At 43.4% G+C, this 23919-nt stretch overlaps 1 protein-coding gene across 2 annotated transcripts in view; it reads right to left on the bottom strand.

Moving 5' to 3' along the window:
• tmtc1 (transmembrane O-mannosyltransferase targeting cadherins 1) overlaps positions 1-23919 on the bottom strand; it is a 343046-nt gene that overhangs the window by 250690 nt on the left and 68437 nt on the right. For both annotated transcript variants that reach the window (XM_050036058.1, XM_050036057.1), the window contains exon 3: positions 763-836. In XM_050036058.1, coding sequence (XP_049892015.1) covers positions 763-836 — 74 coding nt within the window. The remainder of the gene's footprint in view (positions 1-762; positions 837-23919) is intronic.

The raw sequence follows: 23919 nt of genomic DNA, 5'->3' as shown, positions 1-23919 counted from the left end.
CTGCAGAACAGCGATCGGGTATGTACTTGGAAACACGTCTAACATGCTAACGCATCTAAAGCGACACCACCCGAGTTTGAACGTTAACCGGCACGACTAGAAAAAGCAATCTGGTGCAAACTACGATATTGTCGTCTTTTAAAAAGAAAGAGCGTTTCCCTGACCATCGCGCTAAAGAAATAACCAGCGCCACTGGAGTTGAGTAAAATTGTTTAAGCTGCACTTTAGATATAAGCATGTTTTGTTTACTGCACTTTAACAAAGTGGGAGAGCTAAGTAAGTTCCTAGTAAAACTGAATCTGAGCAGGCTTTAAAGCTGACCAGCTGCACTATACTTTTTATTTTAATTGAGTAAAATTGTTTAAGCAGAAATTTATAGTTATATTTTTCATTCAAACAATGTGTTAAAAAAATAGCGGGATTTTATTTTTCACTATTATATTTCTATTTTCATTCAAACAATGTGAAAAAGCAGGATTTTATATATATTTGTTTCATTCAAAAAATGTGTAAAAAGAGTTAACTGCTGTGGTGGTATGTTTTAATAAGGTTACCAATAAGTAAAAGATATTTAATAGTTGTCTATTTTTTACATTACTGTACCGAAAAAAAACGAACCGTGACTTGTGTACCGAGGTATGTACCGAACCGTGATTTTTGTGTACCGTTACACCCCTAGTATATATATATATATATACACATATATATATATGTATGTATGTGAGTGTGTGTGGTGTGTATGAAGTCTGGGAGTCATCTTACCTGATGTAGGAGAGGAACGTCAGCAAGAACAGCAGACACGCCAAGACATCAGCTCTGCCCACTATACCAGACACCTACAACATGCACAAACACACACATTTTATAAATGACTCATGTGTCGGATAGCTCCAGTGAGGAAAAAGTGCTGGATGTCCACATGGAGCCCATCATGTTGCTGCACAACTTGACCTGTTGATAAGGTGACCAGATTTCTGAGATGAAAATCGGGGATATTTTCAGTGCAGCGGTGAAAAATCATTAAATATTATCATTATGAAATAAAAAACGGGGACAAGTAATTTTTCATGTATTTTTGACCAGCTTTTATTACTCAAAAGGTTGCAATCAAACAAATGAGTGACATCACCAACCATACATCCACTGAGGAAGACAAAAATATCTTAATCTTATTAGCTTGAGTTAGGATGGATTTTTTTGGTCAAAGGTTTCAACTCATAACTGAATACTGAACTGATATTTATGACACAAAAGGTGGCAATCAAAAAATGGGTGACATCACCATGATCTCCTCATTCATCCACCTCTATAGCCTCCGCCTCAGGAGCCTGGGTAGAATAAGAGCAGAGGAGAACATGAGAAAAACTGCAAGAACAGAGCCAACAGTAAGTGAATAGTTTCTTAAAGAAATAGCAGTTTTGGTAATATAATACTTATATATTTTGGTCATTACAGATTACTACAGTCATTGGTTACCCACACAGCACTGTCTGGTGCCAGCTCGACACAAAATACAGCAGTTAACACACACAACTATTAACCATTTACTTATTATTTATTTATTTATTTATTTATTATTTTAACACAGTCTCAGGTCCCTATGCCTCCAGGAAAATCCTATGCTACCAAAGCAGTCTTCCACCTCCTCCTTTTCTAAAACAGGGCCACAACAATGTCATCACCTGGTAATCTCATGCTAATGTTACAGCTTCACCAATGACAGATATAAAAACAGTGACATAATGTTAACGTTCACTGACTTTTATAACCTTACGTTAGGTCTTCAGATTAAACAGACGCACTGAATGTTACCTCACTTCACACACACACACACACACACACAGTCAAATCTACTGCCAACTCACACAAAATAAATAAGTTCAGACACAACATACCATTTAACGCGGCCGCTGGTCTCCTTTTCTCTCCTTTTTGCTGCTTCTCGATTGTTGTTGTTGATGCTGCTGTGTCTGGTCGTGCTTCCTGATAACGTCTGTACATCTTACAACGTCTTCTCTGGCGATGCATTTACTGACTACCGTAATAACTGGTGTTTGAGTCTGCGCGCATTTTTCCCCCATTCAATGTCAAAATCGGGGACATTTTCGGGGACAGCTTTTACCAGGGACAGGTCACCCAAATTGGGGGCTGTCCCTGGAAAACAGGGACGTCTGGTCACCGTGCCTGTTGAGCACCACTGTTTCTGTGTAATCTGGCTCTGTCCATATCAAAACCTGAAAGCAGAGTGACTGCGATTATGGCTTAAACAGGTGCCAATTATCACTACACTTGCACCGATTACAATTTTTTGGGCCGATACCGATTTCCGATTTGCAGAGTGTTTGGATGGCCAATTCCGATTTTGGCCGATTCCGATTTCATTTTTTTCAAACCACTTTACAGCACACAAGTTATTGCAATATTTTCTATCTTAAGTAAAAAAGGCATACATAAATAAAAGCATCAATAAATAAAATATAATTCTTGGTGTATAGCATTTGTGGGTAATTTCTTGAATAGACAAAAAAGTAAAAATATTTCCTGTGGAAAATTCACACAGGTCTTCAGGACATGCCCGCCAGTCAGCACGCGGACACGTGCATCTTCGGCACGCGGACACACGCCTCGTCAGTTCAGTTTTACACGGACAATCAACAACTTTCTCCTTCTCTCTTTTGCTGTGTGCACGTGAATGATTAAGGTGAGAAACCGCCCATGTTTCACTTCCTCACATCGCCCAAGCCGTGAGTTGCACATGTGTGTGCGCTGCTGATTTTACACGATGTTAATCATGCGGCGCGCCGGGAATTTGACCGCTGTTTTAAATCGGCATATTTTAGACTAATCCGGTCATGGCCGATCACGTGAAAACCGGCCCGATTCCGAGCACTGCTGATAAATCGGTGCAAGTCTAATTATCACAAGCAAGAAAGAGCAGTTAAGCAATACAATTAACATACAGAATTGAAATCAAGCTTGTTTCCCCAACAGTTAAAAAATCAACTGAACTCAGCATGCAACTACAGTTTCTTGTAACCACAATTCCAATTCAGAGTCTGGGCAAAACCTGCTTTTTTTCTGGCTCCATTCCCACTCTTTCAAAATGCACTTAGTGTTGAAGCCTTCTTGATAGCCTGCATGAATGGCTAAAAACTGTCTGCAGTGGAAACATAGCATTCGGTTACATTGTAACCTTCGTTCTCTGAGTGAGGGGATTATCTCCCCACTCAATAGCTCCATCATAACATAAATGATCCCCATCTGGGGTAATCGACGTGGAAAATTAATAACCTTGAAGATATACCACTTTACGTGGCCGGCATGTGCTGGGCTATAAAAGCCCCACCTTGCACATGCACCCACTGATTAACATTGATTGGAACGAGTACCGAGCGGCCTTGAGCCTGGAGAGATAATCTCCTCACTCAGAGAACCACGCTTACAATGTAACCAAATATGTAACCAAATGTTCTCTATTGTATCGAAATTATCCCCCCACCCAGTAGTTATATCATAACTATGGAAACCCTTTAACACACATTGCGAGGGCCACCAGGAGACAGAGCAGAGGCATGTCCACAAGCCCCCCCCCCCCCCCATTCAAATGAGACGTTCCCTGCATTATCAACAGAAAATGGCCAATAGGTGTGTATGTATATATATATACATATATATACATACACACACATATATATATATATATATATATATATATATATGTAACTATTAACAACGTAACAAATGTACAACATCTTGCGCATTCAGCGGTCTGTGACATCACCAAATGCTGTGTGCCACATGTTCTGATGCCCAGCCCAACCATAAGCACGACCCGCCCCGCCAGACACAGGGGTTGGGTGCAGGAAGACCACTCAGTTGGCCAGCCTGCTGCCAGGCCACTGACAATAATATACGACATAACCCCGGCTGGGTAAGGCCCCAGCTCAGGGGCATGGAATTACATGGCAGACTGTGTGGTGGCACTCAGCACACACTCCCGAAAGGAGGTGCCAGCGGCCACACTCAGGCAGTAAAATCTGGCAAATGTGGATAGCATTGACCATGCAGCAGCTGCACAGACCTCCCAGAGGATGGCACCCTGCCACAAGGCCCATGAGGTAGCTACACCTTGTGTTGAGCTCAAGGGCATGGAATTACATGGCCAACTGTGTGGTGGCACTCAGCACATGTTCCCGAAAGGAGGTGCCAGCGGCCACATTCAGGCAGTAAAATCTGGCAAATGTGGATGGCATTGACCATGTAGCAGCTGCACAGACCTCCCAGAGGGTTGCACCCTGCCACAAGGCCCACGAGGTAGCTACATCTCGTGTTGAGTGTGCCCTCACACCCACCAGTACTGGCAGGCCAGCGCTTCTGCAATTTGTGTCTTTTTAACCCTCACTACCCTACTTGGAGGGGTTGTAGGATCACAACTCCACCGACTGATTCAAATGAAAGTCTGTGGGTACTTTTGGCAGGAATGCAGGGTTCGGACGCAACATGACACCAGCGTCATCCGGCAGGAAACCACAACAGCTCTTATCCACTGACAGAGCATGCAGTTCCCCCACTCTTTTGGCTGATGTCACTGCCAAGAGAAAAAACACTTTCAGAGACAGCCACTTAATGCTGAGTGACTCCAGAGGCTCAAAAGGTTCCTACTGCAACACCTGACCCAGGTCCCACGGTGGAATGGCCAGCCTCCTGGTGCACAGTGCATGCCTCTGCGCACCCTTCAAGAACTGAGAGATGAGGCTGCAATCACCATCTGCAAACCTATAGTCCCCTGTACGAGCAGCCTTGATAGCTGTCACTATGCCTCTAAGGGTTGAAGGTGAGTAGGTCTGCCCCTTGGTTCATCAATCTAGGCACGTGTATGGCCCTGAGGGACAGGAACCGTGTCCATGTCCAGGTCCACAGCCTGTGTGCTATTCCGTAGAGGTTTGGGGAGCCCAGACCCCCTTGCCTGTTGACATATGCTGCTGCCGCTAAGGGGCCTACGGGACAGCAACCGTGAAGGTAAAAAAGAATTGCTAAGGGCCTACAGGACAGCGATCTAAGTAAAACACAGAGTTGCAGCGCGCGTTGCTAAGGGGCCTACGGGATGGCAACAACGATCGATCAAAGTGTATAAACCTGTAAATATTGTAAAGCGAAAGATAAAATGTGTTCTTAATATATCAAGAAATAATGGAAAATGTACAAATGTATAAGGACTGACCACACATCAGATTTAGCGGAGTGAAACGAGTGGTGTATAGAAATAGAGTAAAGTAAGCATTTGAAGAAGCAGAATTCAAGGCCTGGAACTGGGCCCGAAAGCTCGCGACCTCGTTCCCTACTTCCCGAACAAACTTTCTTTGTTTTCTATTAAATATCAAAAACTCAAATACTCAGAGGTCAAAAAATCACTGCAGACATGTAGAATCAAGTGCAACTGAATTTAATGTGCACGCAGGCATCAGCACAATACAACTCGTGAGTCAAGCTCCGGAGCAGGACTGAAGTTTTCCCTTCTGTGCATCCCTTTTTAAGGCTGGTGAAGATTCTGTTGAGTCTCCACCTTTTTTCTTTAATCCTACCCACTTGGGCTGAACATAACGGTGTCATGGCTCTCCGTTCTTCCCTTGAAGCCAGCCTACCCACTGGAGCTTGTACATAATGGTATCCCAGCTTTCTCTTTTTCCCTTGGAGCCAGTTTCACCGTGTAATGCTTTCCTGGGCAGTCTAGACCCGCCTCCTATTACCAGGGTCATATCAGGCCAAGCTGGAATTAACCTTTCCACCAATATTTCTGAGCCCATCCTCATGCTATTTTTAAAAAAAATGATGCACAGTGAATCCTAGGTACTTTTCCACCACAATGCTTAAGTGTTCAATGAGTGTATGTGTGTGTCACAGAAATACATGAAATAATAAACCAGTGTGTGACTGTAAGTGCACAGAGTACATTGCTTTAACACGTATCTTTAAAGGTCAACTTAAAGGAACAGTATAAACACTACAGTAAATTAGTACATTACACTACACAGTAAAACAAATATATAGGAAATAATAAAACAAAAAGACAAAAATAGAATGAAAAGGGGGTAAAGGTGTATCAGACAAAGTTAGATGGAAGAGGAGGGTAGTAGTGAAGATGAAATTTGGACTGAAGAACATTGCACAAAGGAAGGCTCTGTGGAAACCCAAGGCACAAGAACACACTTCTGGTTAGAAAGAACATACATAGACGAAAAGGATGTGGAGCAGTGGCAAGGTGAGCAGCTAATTCGAATTAGACTTTGGCAAATCACGAAATTTGTAAATTTGGGGCAAGTGCTGGAGGAATTTCTAGGCGTACTGTGGGAGACAATACTGCGCGGATTGTGGGTTCCCTACTCACTGGACCAAATATTACAATTCTTGTGCGACAAGTATAAGAGCGGACCAGTAGCTTCGCTTCCTTTGAACCAAGTGAGATTACCAGGGGGTTTAGAACCCTCTTCTAAACCCCCTGGTAATCTCACTTGGTTCAAACTCAACCTTTCTGGGCTTGACAACGATCTGTAACCGTGGGGCAAACACTACCCCCTCGGTAGTGTTTGCCCCACGGTTACAGATCGTTGTCAAGCCCAGAAAGGTTGAGTGGGAGACAGGAAAATTTGGCTACCTAACCAAAACCCCTCAGAAGAGACAGGTCAGAGAAACTAGAATATAACCCATGGAGAGAAAAGAAATATAAAACAGCTATCACAGTAGGAAAAATAATTGTGCTAATATGCACAAAAGAAACAGAAGAACAGCCAGAGATCCCAAGGGCAGGTGAAGTTAAACAGGGCTTCATGAGGGCCAATCAGGGAAAGATGGAAAAAGGGGACCTAACCCCCATGGAGGTAGTTATGCAGCAACACCCTGGTCAAAAGAACTGGATACGACACTGTGTGGCTAAGTGGCACAAAAGAACAGGAAAAAATCGCTGGACCAAAGATGGCACCTTCAATCTGTCATGCTGTGATGAAGTAGAGACGGAATTAAGGCATGTTGAGGCTAAAGACACAAAAGCTAGCTATAAGAAAAGAAACAAAAGAGCTAAGGAGAAGGAAGTGTTGGGGTGGTTTAGACAGGTAGGGAGTAGGAGATAAATGGTGCAGCTGGAAGACAGGGAGCGCCCAGAGGAACCACAGACACACAAGGGAGTAGTTTCCACAGCACCACCATTATCAACAGCACCACCACCATGCCCACATAACACACCATTGTTGGGGGCAGGACAGTACGTGCTGAAGAATGAAGAAGCAGAAGTAATGAAGGGCCAGCTGGAAGGGAAGTTTACAATGACGCTGGCCAATGTGACAGAGACTGAACCTAAGAGCAAAAAGCGTAGACTGGCCAAGCCACGTAGAAAATTGCTAATACATTCACCCCAGACCACAGATTCAGACTCAGAGGAGAAAGGTTGGACAACCACCAGTGGAGCCTCAGAAGATGAAATAATGGATTCCGGTGGGGAGACGGATCCCATGTCACAAAAAAGTGACTTATACAGACATGAAGAGAGCCAATGTCGGCCACAAAGGGAGACAGCAGTGGCAGAGCAGGGTGGCAAGGGTCACGGCCGGACCAGAGGGAGGCCAGAGAGAGATGAAAGACCATACCTCAGGGACGAGCAGTTGCACCCCAAGGAAGGATGGTCTAAAACCCTCAGAATCTGCAGGAGTGCAAGCACCCAGACAGCAAGGGCACAAGACCAAGCTGAGATGCATAGGAAGGAACGCTGCATAGGAAGGAACATGGCCAATCAGGCAGCTCCCCAAACTGTTCAGCCACAAACTACACCCCAAATTGTAGAACAGATGACCCATTCAGATCTGAACTCAACAGAACATGCCAGCACTGTCACTACACATCATCATTATTACCACCTGCACCAAATACCGGGAAACAACAACAGCCAGCGAATCTCGAAGGGACGAGGCTGAGGCATGCCTAGAGGGGGTGCAGCAAACCGTGGGGGGAGGGGGTCCAGCTTTCCCACCGGCCCCTCAACCGTCCCAGCCACAAGCTTACCAACAAACTGCACCCTATCACTCACCAGGCCCACAAGATATGAGCACAAGCTACCAAGGAACAAATCCGGCTGTATCGAACAACGTGTGCTGGGGGTGTGGGCAACCAGGACACCGATGAAGGGCATGCTCGGTTAATCCATGGCTGGGTCCGGCAGAGAACTGGCCCAGCACAGAACAGGGGCGCCCGTGGTAGGGTTGCCCAGAGGAGCCAGAGGGGGAAATAATGTCACCAGTCATCTCGTTGCAACCACATGACGAACCAACCATACCAGTTGTAATACACTACCGTGAATACCCCGTCATGGTAGACACAGGGGCTACATATTCATGCACTCGGAAAGAAGGCTCCAGAATCCCCCTCTCCAACTCATCAATAAAGACAGTAGGCTTCTCTAGGAAATCACAAGTTATACAACTAACGGAGCCCGTTCCAAAGCTCATTGCAGGAAGGATCATACTCGCACCCTTGCTCTATTCAGCCCACACTCCAGTCCACCTACTGGGAAGAGACATATTGTGCCCACTCAAAGCTAAGATCATGTGCACACAAGATGGATTATATTTGGATTTCCCCGAAGACCCCCCACAAGGCATGATGCCGCAGCTGTTCCAAGAAACAGTAGAGGCACAGCAGGCACTAGTATACTGGCTTCAGTTAACGCCAGAAGAGTCCCACCTCAAACAAGCCTGGACTGAATGGGAATCGTGGGTCAGGTTACATTTTGCGACAACATATTGATATGCTGGCCCTTCCAGCAGGTGTTCCAGACCCCACTGGTGTCCCTGCCCTCGTGGAGTGCGCCCCATCCCTTCAGGGATGCATCCATAGAGAGCACCTGGCGACGCAGTAGAGGACCAAGCATACTACCCCTCGAAATGTTGGCTGGGTCCTGCCACCACCTGAGGTCCGCACAAAGCTGCATGGTGACGAGCATCGCTACCTGCAGCTGTCTCTGTGGACAGAGCCCAAGGCTGAAGAGATGCCTCTGGACTGGAAGCATATCTAGAAGATCTAATGGCACCACTTGTACCGAGGCTGACATAAGACCCAAGAAGCGGAGACACAGCCACCACGTGACCCTGGCACCCAGCTGAAAATGAGAGAGGCAGGTCCTGATTGAAACCTGCTTTTCCTGTGACAGCATCACCAACCCAGCTCTAGCATCCAGCCACATGCCTAGTAACTGGGTGGCCTGTGCAGGCTGGAGACTGCACTTTTTCTCTTTGATGCGCAGCCCCAAACCCTGAATGTGATCCAACAGCACAGACACATGGAACCGGAAAACCAGGTACACCTTGCAGTTGCTAACTGTGGAGGTAAGCTGCTCACCGCCCCTCAAACTCTATCAGGTTCAAGCAGGCAACTAAACCCCCGAGGAACGTCGCAAACTGCCCCCTGACTGCCCCGGTTGAGCCAGCAACTACCTCCAACGGCTACACAGAATGCTGGCTCCTGACTGAGTCAGGCTCGAGCTAGCTGTTATGCCTCCACTGTGCATAAACAGACAGCTGCAATACACAGATATGGCACCCCTCTCAACTGTTTCACTCCCTATTGTCAAGAAGAATAAATGGCGTTTAGCTATCCTCGAGAGGGACCCCCGAAGGCCAGCTCTCCAACCTAAATGAAGGTAAGTGGACAAAACGCTAAACTCCTCTCTCTTTTCTTACTGCTCTCAACTCCGACACGTGGAAATCAATGAATCAGTGGGTGCATGCACAACGTGGGGATTTTATAGCCTGGTGCATGACGGCCACGTAAAGTCAGGGATGCAAACAGGTGTGCGGTCAAAAAAGAGAGAGCTTGACGAAGCGAAATTCTGAATATTAAAATACACAAACACTAATTTGGAAGAATATTGTGTATTCCAAAACAGAATAAATCCATTGAGCCATCATGACCATCTTGCTAGAGGTCCAAATCTTTATACATTTCTTAATGCTCTTTACATTGAACAAAGCAGGTGGATTGGCCTACTACAAATAACATGTCAGTTTCAAACTAAGAGCCATCTGAATATCCTGGGGCAAGTGCCCTTAAGTGTTGGATAATAGTTTTTACATCTGGACTGTATGATTTAAAAAAAAAGAAATTCTGAATATTAAAATACACTAACACTCAATTTCCCTCATTCTGCAAATGAACAAAGTTGAATGTTTAAGCAAAACTACGGAAAAAAAAAATTGCAGTTCATCCTACCTCTTTCCATAATTTCTTTTTTATACCAGCTACAAAGTACTTGCCCACTCTAAAACTGATATAAAATGCGGAATGTTTATGGAATGTTTGCCTTGTTTGGCATGAAAATGACAACCTTAAAAATAGCCAGAGGCCACTGTATTAGTTAATATACTGTATATATAGATATATATAGGATGCAGTATATGCATGGACTTATCAGCGTTTCATAAGCAACCGTTTCAAAATTACTTTACAAATACATTATATTTACTGCCCTTGAACTCTTCCAAACCAACTAGCTGACCAAAAACGTGGAAAGAATAAATTAATGAATGAAAATGAAAGTAAAGAAGTTGCATATAACGAGCCATTTTACTTTCACTGTAACAGTGCTGGTTTGCTGGACAAGATCTGAATGATGAGTACATATTTCACGCAGAATCTGAATCTGCACACTGCCTTTGAATCGTCACCCTCTTGAAGTCGAATCATTTAATTCTCTCTCTTTCTACAAATCTTTGTTGTATTCTTTCCATATTTGGCCCACTTGTTAGCGAAATAGTTAAAGAACCTCCATTAATCGCGCAATTTAAATGTTTAAAGTCTCATTGACTGACCGTCACCTGTGTGTATGCGGAGAAGGAGAGGGGCGGAGGGGGCGAAGCGGGCGGAGGGAGTGGAGCTGTGGAAACATCCTGCAGTCCGACATCCTATCATGCGTAACTTATTAGACGGGTATATATAGAGAAAGGCGACGTTTAGAGAGCAAGCCCAAATAAGCAACTCCACTTTAGAAACAACACCAAAAAACGGCAATCCGCGACTACCAATATTTGGAAGCTACTTTACAAAAAAACACGCCCAAAGTCGCGGCTAATAGGCGGACCTGCCAACACTGCCCTACGCATAGCGTTCTATGATCTTTGATCCAGCAGCACATTATCCAAATGAAAACAAGTGGTTCACGCTTGCGCACGCACTACACAGTTGTTTTGCGTGCAGCATTGTCATCTGCTCATTTTATTTGTGTTAGTGGAATTATTAACCAGACTCTTGCACGTCCACACTTGCTTAAAACTTTTAACTCTGACTGGTGCTTATCCCAGCACAACCCTGCCCCAGAAACCACTCCTGTCCATAATGATGAGCATTTCTCCCTGTGTTCTGCTGAACCCTCCACTAACACTATACCTATTGAAAGTCACATTAAACAGTCCCACCTATAGACCAAGCTGCACTGTATATTCTACAATAGAGGAAAGTTAGTTCTTATTCCACCCACTCCGATAAAGTCAGAAACCAAACTACTCTTATTTTACTCAGCGTTGGCTGTTGGGCTGTAGAGGCGGCGAATCTATCATTTTTAATAACAAGTGCAAATGTTTCCCTGTCTCCCTTAATACTTTTTCTCCTTTTGATTTTTTGAGTCTTTTCATCTTGAACAGTCTGTTAAAAAGCCAACCCATGATAAGGGACTTAACCTTGACCTTGTGCTGTCGTATGGTGTTTCTTTTAATATTGAAGTGCTTGATTTTAATGTCTCTGATCACAAGGCTGTGATTTTCCATACCCTGCTCTAGCTTCCTGTCAATAAGCCATCTACCTGTAACCATTTTCTGTCTTTAAATTCCAAATCAACCGGCAGTTTCTGTTAAAAAATGTTAGCTGTCTCTTCCTGTAACATCCTTAATCAGGATGGTCTCTCTGTCAATGATTTATTAAATCATTTTAAAAGAACATGTTCCTTCAGTAGGTGTCACAAAGACCTCTCAATGAACATTCAACCCACACTGGACCTATTCATATGAGTCAACTGTCACTGTTTGTCCCTATAAAGACTCCTACAGACTGTTAGATTCTAGAAATCTTACGGCCTATTTCCACCAGATGCGTGTTGGTTGCGTCTCCAGTGGAGACGATAGGATTCAATTCTAGTCAATGTGTGTGTTTCCACCGGCTGCGGCTGTGCTGCGTTCCGGCTCCGTCACAGCTCCGGCACTCCGGAGCCCTCCGCATCAGATACGCAGGACTTCTATTTTTTCCGGACGCCGGAGCACAACGCAGCAATTCAGCACAGAGCAGATCGTGCGGGGCAGGAAGTCGTGCACAGAAACACAATAAAACATCTGGTTAATTTTCAAAATAAAATACACAGTGTTCACGGCGGATCATATTTCCCTGCACTACACCTTGAAAACTACATAATGGGCAGAGGCAGGCCTGAAGTCAACAGGTCAGAGGTTTTCAGACGTCATTTCACCACGTTAACACCATGGACGAGGAGATATTAATCATGGCAGTGCACCGCGATGTCTTCCGGCGGAGCTGCACCGCTCCGCACAGCAAACGCAGCCAGTGGGTATTGACGGACGGCGGAGCACACAGCGGATAACCAGTGCTGCCGTTCCGCAATGGACACACATCCAGTGGATATCAGTTTAGTGCAGCTGCACTGTGAGACATGGATCTAATAAACTTGGGTACGACATCAAGTTTGATGTATGCAGACAGTACGATGACAGCACCTACTTAATCACAGGGTATGACATACGATGCAATAGCTTCTGATACTGAATGTGCAAGGATGCTGCATGGGTTATTAGCCCTCCAACTGTGAAGCACAACATAGAGGGTCACATTATTAAATAACCTTAAGTTTTGTAGGCACTATATACTGCAGATTGTCTGTGTGTGTGTGTGTGTGTGTGTGTGTGTGTTTGCAACTCTGTCACTATTTCCTTCCATACTTAGTCCTTCTGTATGTGATAATGGTGTTGGGATTCACAGGACCACAGATGATTTGTCATTTGTTAAATCTAAACTGGACATGTGAAGGCTTTTCTTCTCTGCTTGCTCTTTGTTCTTCAGACAATGAGAGCTATTTCTCACCTCAGAGAGACCAATCGTCAAACCTGATTGGACAGGACTTTTACAGTGACATGTGACTCTGTGATGTCACAAGGCAACTGCAGAAGGTCTGCTCCCTTCATACAGTCTCTCTCTTTCTCCTGAGCTGTCGACCAGCTCACACCATCTCTTCATCCTGAGCTGTGGACTAGCCCAGAGATGCCCTCTTTCCTCCTGGGCCGGACTCTCAAAACTTGGAAACCAGAGAAGTTAGAGGTGGGGAGGACACAACAAAGACTGCTTCTGGAATCAAATCTCTTTCCAGCCTTCCTCAGCCGGCTAACAAAGCAGCACACCATAAAGCAACTCTTTCTTCCATCCATTCAAGAATCGGTAATGTAACAACTGGGCATAGCTTTATCACAGCTTTACAGGCTAAGCAAGACTGTTAGCGGATGTGATTGTTAGCAGTTAGGTCATTGGTTAGTTGGCTTCACCAAAGCTAAGTGTTTAGTTTGCTAAAGCTGTTCTCAGACAGTCTTGCACGCAACTAAACATCCTCTGCACTACTCCAGAGCCTTTGCAACACATATCACTTTCACATACACTCAATTACAAATAGGATTTCAACAGAGCTACACCCAAACAGGCAACTCAAAGTCCAGCTTCTTTTCCTTTGTCTTTGTCCTGACCACACGGTCAAACAACACCTCCCCCGATATGAAGCCAGCTTTGATTCGACCATCTTGTAGTTCTCTGTTGTCAGCCGTTTTGTTTTGTAGGCCAAATGGTCCTTTGATTACCACACCCGCCTTTGTCTTTCTCTCTCTCTCGCACACACACACACACACACACACACACACACACAGCAATTTGTGTGTTTTGGTTTTGTGTTGCTTACTTTATGAATAAATATAATTTAATATAATTTTAACCTGCTGTCTGTTTAATGTTGCACATCAAGAACTCTGAAATCCTTCAGGCTTCACTATTAAATTTGGTTATGGCTATTAATTCAATTATTAATAAAAAATCCAAATTGATAGTTTAGTGTACTTTATGAGACTTATATCTTTAACTGGCAATCATTTTCCCTTTTTCAGGAATGGTGCCCCACGAAGTGATTTAATGTACATTAACTCACATTATTTAACATAATTAATAATTATTATTAATGATTATTTAATTATAATTATTTCAGATAGCCAATTTGATACTTTAATTGGAGATCTATTTCAAGGTCAGGCCTGTGTTAAGGCTTAAGTCCCAACAAATGGTGCCATCATGTAAAACACAGCACTGGTGCCTAGATCACAACAAATAGTATCCCCTCTTTTACAGTATCACCAGTAGATTCCCTATCATAATTTACAACATTAATGGTGCCCCTTGGTGAGGCCTAATATTGTTGTTCCCTACATAAATAGTGCCTCCGTGTGATGCCCAGATTTGATCCCTACAATGGTAAGAGCTGGAGGACACATCATACAGGCAAGGCTTCTGCTTTCCTCTTTGCTGGAATCCCACAAATTTCTTTAAGTATGTTTTGCCTTCATGATAAGCTGCTATCCATCTGTTTGTTTGGGTATAGAGCCAGAGCATCATTTCATGCTGCATTTCTATTGGTTGGTTAGTAGATATAGGTCGAAACAGCGGCCACACTTTGAGATGGTCATCCAAAATTTCTGACACTGTCAGAATTCTACCCCAGGCTATCTTTGATTGGAAGACCGTGAGAATGGCCATCCTTGAACCTCTCTCACTATGCGACGTAGGACCACCATTTTAGAGCCACAACTACATATATTGCCACATTTCTTTTACGATGGTCATCTTTCAACTGGGACAGCCCAAAATCACAGTGTATACCGGGCTTTAGTAGAGACCTCAGTCTGCAGTGTAGTTTATACACTTCACTGATAAACCAGAGAATTATACTGAACAACTGGCTTCACGACCTCTCTCACTTTCACTCTCTCTCCCTCTCCACAAATAGTTTTGTGGGCTATTACACATGTAGCCAACACCCAGTTACAAAGCAGAAACACTAATGCCTTGTTTGGACACCAATTTTAAACTTTTATATACAGTCTTTTTTTAATTTAAGACTGATTAAAAGTCATTTTAATTCAATTCAATTCAATTCAATTTTATTTATAAAGCCCAACACTTTCACATCCTTGTATTTATTATCTTCATCTGTAGTGTAGGGTTATATGGGGGCAGAGTCATTGAGTGCAGACCAATTGTCAATACCCCAAAAACTCACCCTTTTTGACAGCCTAATGTTGGCAGGTATGGAAGAGTCAGAACTGGTCTTTGTTTGTGTTGTGTTAGCAGTAGTGATGTCAGTTTGATTTGATGAGGTCAGGGCTATGGAATATTAAATCAGACATATTTTCTCACTACATTTTAGCCTTTCTTATCCTCAGGTGTGCATAAACTACAGGTTATACACTTTTGTTTGAAAATTTAATAAATGTGAAATTATTGCTTTTCACATCAGTATCAGCCATGAGAAGCAAGTAATTATTGGTTATCGGTATTAGCTTTTTAAAAAAAATCCTTACGGTGCATCCCTAGACTAGAAGTCCACAGCCATACTAGCAGCTCCATAGGGCTGTACTTTGAGCTAAGTGCTTACATCAATAGCTTAACAAAACTAAGTAGCCTATGTGTTGTTTATCTGTTTAAATTCTATAGTGTTTCTCCAATAAGTGACTTACAGTACCAGCCACAGTTCCAGACAATGTTTTTTGTGTACAGTGGAGCAGCAGTCAGCCACAGCCGGGCAGAGGAGCAAAACATGTCCAGCACACACTGATAAAGAACAGGCTGAGAGGGGCATTAGGGTGGGAGCAGTGTAAGGAGGAGGAACAGGAGAAGAACAGGGAGAGGGGAGAGTTGGGGGGGCTTTCATGTGATATCTTAAAAAAAAAGAAAAAAGAGCAGAGTCACGAACTGGCACAAGGAGGGAGGGAGTGGGGAACAAAAGAACAAGAGAGGCCTGGCTAGAAAAGTCAAAAGCCTTCAGTGCCAAGATATTCAGTGCCAAAATCTGTTATCGAACACCCTGTTTTTTGTTTCATCAAAGGTTGTATTAAGGCCCTTTGTAACAACTTCTGACGCATGAAATGACAGTGATGTTGCCTAAATATCTCAAACCTGTCAGTGCTTGATACAGTTTGTCTAAAATTTGTGTTTGTGCTTCAAATTATACATCAGATCCAATATAATCACAATAATAATAATAAATAATAAAATAAGAACAATGATAATGATTGTTATTATTATTGATGTTGTTTTCAATGAACCAATAAAACTAGCACTTTCATTTCACATAGTGATGTATCACACATACTATCCATCTATGTCTTGTTCCAGTAGCCCATTTCTCAACGCCTGACACAGACCTTGTCCGAGCCAGTATGACTCTTGCGTTTGCAGTATCACTCATCCTGAGAAACTTGCCTGAGGGTCAACACTGGATATGTGTTGCCCCAACCTGACAGGGAATCAAACCCCCAGCTCCTCCGCACCAAAAGCAAAGTCTTAACCACTGAGTGATGGTGGTTCAGAATGACTAGGAGTTTGAGGGTTCTGCGCAGTATCTTAGCTGTTCCTAGGACTGCACACTTCTGGACTGAGGCTCCAGATGTCGTTCCAGGAATCTGCCGGAGCCACTCTCCCTGTTTGGGGGTCACTTCCCCGAGTGCGCCTACTACCACGGGGACCACGTCAACTTTGACCTTCCACATCAGTTCTAGTTGTTCTTTCAACCCTTGATACTTCTCCACCTTTTCGAGTTCCTTCTTTCTGATGTTGCTGTTGGCTGGTATCACCACCACTGCCCTCTTCTGGTGTTTGTCAACCACCACTCTGTCTGGTTGGTTAGCCAGCAGCTGTTTGTCAGTCTGGAAGCTGAAGCCCCACAGGATCTTAGCCCTGTTGTTCTCAACCACCTTTGGTGGTGTGTCCCATCGGGATTTGGGTACTTCGAGTCCATACTGGGTACAGATGTTCCTGTACACTACCCCAGCCACTTGGTTGTGCCTCTCCATGTACGCTGATCCTGCCTGCATCTTACACCCTGCCACTATGTGCTGGACCTTCTCAGGGGTATCTCTGCACAGCCTGCACCTTGGGTCTGATCTGCTGTGGTAGACCCTAACCTCTATGATTGTTATTCCACTTTGGAATTGGTATCCGTACACAGTCTTCTTGATGATCTGACTGAGGGGATTCAGGCCTATGCAGAACAGTCGTGGTGACAGTGCATCCCCTTGGTATATGCTGCATTTGATGTTGACTTGGGCAGTCAGCTTTGAGTTGGCCTCTGGGGTTGTCTTCCACATTCCCATGGAGTTCTTCATGAAGGCTGTTAGTGTCCTGTTGATCTTGTATAGTTCCAGACATTCCAGTATCCATGTGTGTGGCACTGAGTTGTAAGCTTTCTTGTAGTCAATCCAGGTGGTACACGTGTTGGTCATCCTGCTCTTGCAGTCTCGGGCAATTGCTCTGTTGACCAGTAGCTGGTGCTTGGCTAGGAATTGTTACTGCCAATTCTTTTCTGTGCCTCGCTCATGTATTGGCCCATATGTCTAGTTATCTTAGCCGCTATGATGCCTGACAGGAGCTTCCATGTTGTGGAGAGACAGGTTATTGGTCTGTAGTTGGATGGGATGGTTCCCTTCTGAGGGTCTTTCATGCTCTGTGTCAGTCATTGAGAAGGTTACAACTCAAATGTAGCAAGGGGATGCGTGTGTGATGCTTCTCTTTCCTTCTTCCCTCTGCCTTCCAGTATGTTTCCTCAGCTCTTGGTGGGTCTGACCTGCTGTTATTTCCCTGCCACTGAGAGAACAGTGGCAGTAGAAGTTGCTAGTTGGCTAACTTCTCTCTGTGTTGCCTTTATCTTGGCCATGGGGTTCTTATGCTCCATCTCCATCTCCAGGATTACTGTTCGTCAGCTTGTATACATACATATATATATATATATATATATATATACACACACACACACACACACACACACACACACACATATATATAAGCCAAATCCAAGCCAAATGTCCCTTCCTATTTACATGGGGAGAGTGTATCTCTGAGATTCTATTGGAAGCAGCTGCAGCCTTCTGAAAGATGTGGGTTTCACACTCACACACAAACACTGGTTTTAAGCTCACACACACAGGCTTAAACCTCTTGCAAGCATTGAGATGAAAGGAGATTATTTAGATCCTGATATGGGTGGTTTTTGAGTGTTGCATTAGAGAAGTGTGTGTGTGTGTGTGTGTGTGTGTGTGTGTGTGTACTAAAACCACATTGCTTTGTCACCAAAAAGTAGGAAGAATAGGAAATGAGGGATGAAGAGTGATCGAATGAGGTAGAGAGGGCAGGATGAATGGATGAATCAGGGGGGACAGGGTAGACATGCATTTCTCTGCATTAATAAAATATCTGTGAATGAAGCCTTTTCTCCCAATATACACACAGGTAATGAATAACAACATGTTTGCAGAATAAGCAGCAGTAAACAGACTGCTTCAAGCTGAGGGAAAAGAGCTGCTGTCAGAATCGCTCCATTAAGACACTGCACAAACACACACACTCTGACAGTGAAAGCCTCCGATGCCAGATGTGATGGTTTCGGACAGAATGTGGTCTTTTTTTTCTCCTTCACTCCATCCCTCCTCTTCTTCTTCTTCTTCCTCTTCTCTCCCCTTACCCTTTCTTCTCTCCTCCTAAACTGTCAACCTTCTGTTCCCATCACTCCATCATATCTTCACTCACTGTCCTTCACTTCTTTCCTCAGTGCCTGTTAGTGGCCCTGGGCTTGGAGTGTATTAACAAAGGATGGTAACATGAGCTGCTTCATGCTATGAGCCTTATTTATGATAATAATAACAATAACAATAACAATAGGAAGAAGAAGAAGAAGAAGACAAAGAAGAAGAAGAAGAAGGAGAAGAAGAAACTAGAATTACCACCCTGTGGTTGTATGCCTCCACACACCAGTCAAGTTCCTCCTTCAGTTTACATCCATCTCTGTGAAAACATTAATGCTTCACACATGCTATTGTCACACATGTATACTATCAGATATTAATATATACTTTCAACATATTGTACCGCAGTAACCAGAACTATAATTATATTATTACTTTCATTAATGTTGTTGTAAGCTACTGTCATTACCGTCTGTCCTGCATCTCTCTCTGTCTCTATCTCTCTCTCTGTCTCTCTCTCTTTCTGTCTCATTGTGTCATACGGATTACTGTTAATTTATTATGTTGATCTGTTCTGTACGACATCTATTGCACGTCTGTCCGTCCTGGAAGAGGGATCCCTCCTCAGTTGTTCTTCTTGAGGTTTCTACCGGTTTTTGTTTCCCCCGTTAAAGGGTTTTTTTTGGGGAGTTTTTCCTTGTCCGCTGGGAGGGTCCAAAGGACAGAGGGATGTTGTATGCTGTAAAGCCCTGTGAGGCAAATTGTGATTTGTGATATTGGGCTTTATAAATAAAATTGATTGACTGATTGATTGATTGATTGATTGATTGATTGATTGATTGATTGACACAGAAGATCTATAAAATCAGCACAGTTTTAAGGTGGACACCCAAGATTTGTGTCATCAATTCAGTATCTGACCAAATATTTTCTCTTCTGTTCCTGAAATATGACATTGAGTAATGGACAGAAAAGTGTTTTATGCAGAACGTTATGATGTCACAGTGAAGCTGACCTTTGAACTTTTTAATAGAAAATGTCATCACTTCATTATTTTATCCTATTAGACGTTTGTGTAAAGTTTTGCCATAATTAGCATATGAATTCTTGACTTATGACCCAAAACACATTTTGTGAGGTCAAACTGAACTTGATCTTTGACCTTAATTTAAGTTAATTCTACAGTCATAGTGGATGTTTGTGTCAGATTTAAAGAAATTCCATAATGGCGTTCTTGAGATATTGCATTCACAAGAATGAGACAGATGTGGTCACAGTGACCTTGACCTCTGACCACTAAAATCTAATCACTTCATCATTGAATACAAGTGAAAATTTGTGCCAAATTTGAGGAAGTTCCCTGAAGGTATTTGTGAAAAACCACAATTACAAGAATGAGACACACAAGGTCACAGTGATCTTGACCTTTGACCACCAAAACCTAATCAGTTCATCCTCAAGTCCAAGTGGACATTTGTGCCAAATATGACGAAATTCCCTTAAAGCACTCTTGAAACATCTCGTTCACAAGCATGGGACAGACAGACCAATGGGTGGATGGACAACCCAAAAACATAATGCCTACTTCTCACTCTTTATGCCTTTTCACAATCGGCATTAATCTCTCCATGGAGCTAAATGGATGTAAATCTTTGAGGGGTTGTTGGACATTGTGACATTTCAGGCAAGACAAACTGACAACACCTGAAGAATGAATTCCAAAACAAAATACTACTTGAATGTGCTATACAGAACGTGCATACAGCAGTCAGGATACATGATCTGTAAAATGACATCTGATCACAGGACTTCGCATTTACAACTGCTATTAATTATGGGTCTTTCGATCTGGATCGATATGTCAATTCAATGATCAACCATCCAGTATCATTGATGCAAAGTGAAAACATTGATCCATATTATCATCTTCGGATACGCCTTTATTTTGAAATTCTGTGTCACCGTCAAACTGCAGGAGGCAGGCGGCAAGCAGCTGAGAGAAAGACAACAAGGATAACATCATTTACTCGGAAATAATCAGCAATTTGGAAATATTATCAACTTTGGAGAAAGAGCACATGCCGTATGTAAACAATGCTGTTAACAAGATAAAACACAGCCTAAAATGACTTGCCTGAGTGGCATCTCACTCCGCTACCTTCTCACTACAGCAACATTAGCTGCCCCATTTCAACAATGTTTGGCTGAAAAAAACATGTGTGCAGGCTGGAATTCAACCCAGCTGTTCTGTTGGGAGATGCAGTGACTGAAACCAATGGTGAGTAAGAATAATAATGTTACATGTAATTCCTCAGTTGTGAAAAAAAAGGCTGCTAGCTGCTAGGCTAATTTATGCAATTTGTGCAATTACTGGTGTTGGGACCTGACCTCAAAACAGATCTCCAATTATTAGCAACTTGTGGTCCAAGGTATCAAAATGGCTATTGAAAATAATTAATTATTAATAATAGTTAATATGGTAAATAATGTAACTTAATTTACATTAAATCACCTCGTGGGGCACCATTCCCGCAAAGAGAAGAAAGATAGTCAGTCTCATATAACACACTAAACTATCAATTTGGAACTCTGACTAATAATTAAATCAATATATAACCAAAGTATAACCAAAATACTATAACCAAAGTTGCCATATTAATAGTAAAGGGTGAAGGATTTCGGAGTTCTTGATATAGCAGAGGATGGCTATTCTTTCACTCTGTGCAATATTAAACAGACAGCAGGTATGATTCCAAAAGTATTTCTTCACAAGAAAGCAAAGCAAAACAAAACACACAAATTCTAACTAGTCAGTATATACAAGCATGGGTGTGTTTATGTGTGTGTGTGTGTGTGTGTGTGTGTGTGTGTGTGTGTGTGTGTGTGTGTGTGTTAGAAAGAGAAAGACAAAAAGGTGTGTGTGCGAAACAAAGGCCACCTAGCCTACAAACAAAATGGCTGACAACAGAAAACTACAAGATGGCCGAATCAAAAGCCCTTTTTAAACAGAAATTATGCAAATTTGCAGGAAAGCCTAATCATTCTTTCAGCATCGAGGAGTGCGGCAAAATGCCACCTACCTACTTTTGTTTATACAGAATGCACCTTTTTCGGAGCAATGGGGGGGCGTAAGCAAGTAACAAAACGTGTAGCTCAGTGTGTGACGTAAACAGTGATGTGGGAGGGACGCCGTGGCTAGTCAGTCCTTCTGCAATTCTCTCGTAAGTCGGCCCGTTCATCACCATTCCCGTGGTTTGATGGTTAATGGCCTCTTTGTTTGCGAGGACAAGGAGGGCGCGCAATTCCTTGTCTCCTCAGTTGCTCATCTTTACAGTGTCTGTCAGGTTTGCGTTTCCCTCTTGCTACTAGCTGCTCGCTAATTCCTGCTATCAGCTTTTCCTGTTTATCCACCGCCAAAATTGGCACCTCGGATCAACTGGCCAATCCGGCTGTGTGTGTCTAAACGCTCGCAGCTTGCCTGCAAAATGGCCCAACATTCGCGGAAAATCTGGCAGTGTAAAAGGGTCTAAGATGGCTTCAGACCAGGGTAGATTTTGCCTGACTATGTGGTCAGTCAGGACAAAGACAAAGGAGAAGGTGTGCTGCTTTTGTTAGCTGGCAGTGGAAGGCTGGAAAGAACTGTGGCTCCAGATGCAGTCTTTGCTGTGTCCTCGTTCCACAGGTGTAGGTCCGAGGAGACTGGTCGTTCGGTATCCTTGCAGAGTTAGAAGTCTGAGTGCTGATTTGACTTGGTTTTCCTTGTTGCTGTAAAGTTAGTTGCAAACCTTGAGTTTGGCACACTACCTTGTCTGGTCTTCAGGTTCTGTGTCTGCTGGAAACAGGCCACTTCAGAACAAAGCTGCAGCTCTTGCTGAGAGCATGCAAAGAACATGCGGTCTCGGCCACCATTTCAGATGGCAAGACCTAGAGGAAAAACCTTCACATGTCCAGTTTAGAGCTGCACCAATGACAAATCATCTGTGGTCCAATCAATCCCAACATTGGGATGGTCACAATAAAATGCAACTTTGAAATGTGCAGTTTTAACATAAAAAAAAAGAAGAGATTTATTAGAATTTCACATAATAACACTACAGAAATGTTTTTTTTTTATCAGATACCCCAAAGAATCAGTCAGAATATGGTGTGACACCATTAGCTTTATGTGATTAGCTATTGAGACCTGGTTACCATGATGCGAGCTCCCATAACTGTTACCCCTATGCACCCCTTGAACCTTTCGGTACAAGGCGTTCAGTTCGGTACACATTACAAACCGAGCGATACTTTGAACTATCCTATTTCATTTGGAAAATAAAATCTCAGTGCCACTGTGCTCCACAAGGCAGCCTACAAGGACAGAACAGGCTGTCTGCCCCTCCCACCCCCAAACAAGAACATTCTACTCCAGTGAGAAACACTGTGAGGCAGCTACACTAAGCTAGCTCATTACAAGATGGTTAGTAAGGCCATTACCACAACAGATTTAGAGGATCCTCTGATAATCGACAGGTCTGGTGTTTGGAGCCACTTTGGTTTCACTGTAAATTATGAGGGCAATGGTGAGAGACAGTGGTGGATAAAAAACACTAAAACAAAGAGCAAGCCGCCACACAGCTACAGACTCTCCTTAGCAGCTAACCCAGTAGCACAGTGACATAGACGACCCCTGAGCTGAAGAACGAGCTGCTGCGTGCCAACGGACTCACTAGCAGCCAAGTCAGCAGCATCCTCCTAACTGGGGAGCGAGGGCCACTGAATGGTTATAGTCTCTCGTTCAGCAGGTAACATTAGCACGAAGCGCACACCCACAGCAGTGAGCAGGCCTGGTAGTCAATTCAGTTAGAAACACTAAAAAGTCCATGAGTGACAGCTGTTTAGCATGTGTTTATATGACTGCTGCATTTATCAAAAATGTTTATTCATGTTTCTATTACACTAAAAGAGCTCAGGGGACGTAGCAAACACACAGCAGGCAAACACTGATACATGTGTACTTATGACAGTAGTAATAATATTTTTATAGTAGAGAGGGGGTTATGTTAAAAATGGCCCCAGGGTGTCATCAAGCAGGCTTAGGCTCACCCAAAAAACCTGGACACAGAAATGGAGA

This window comes from Epinephelus moara, chromosome 23 (assembly GCF_006386435.1).
Source record: "Epinephelus moara isolate mb chromosome 23, YSFRI_EMoa_1.0, whole genome shotgun sequence".
Taxonomy (NCBI): Eukaryota; Metazoa; Chordata; class Actinopteri; order Perciformes; family Serranidae; genus Epinephelus; species Epinephelus moara.
The sequence above is the reverse complement of the archived record's forward strand: the minus strand, read 5'-3'. Positions and strand labels throughout refer to the sequence as shown.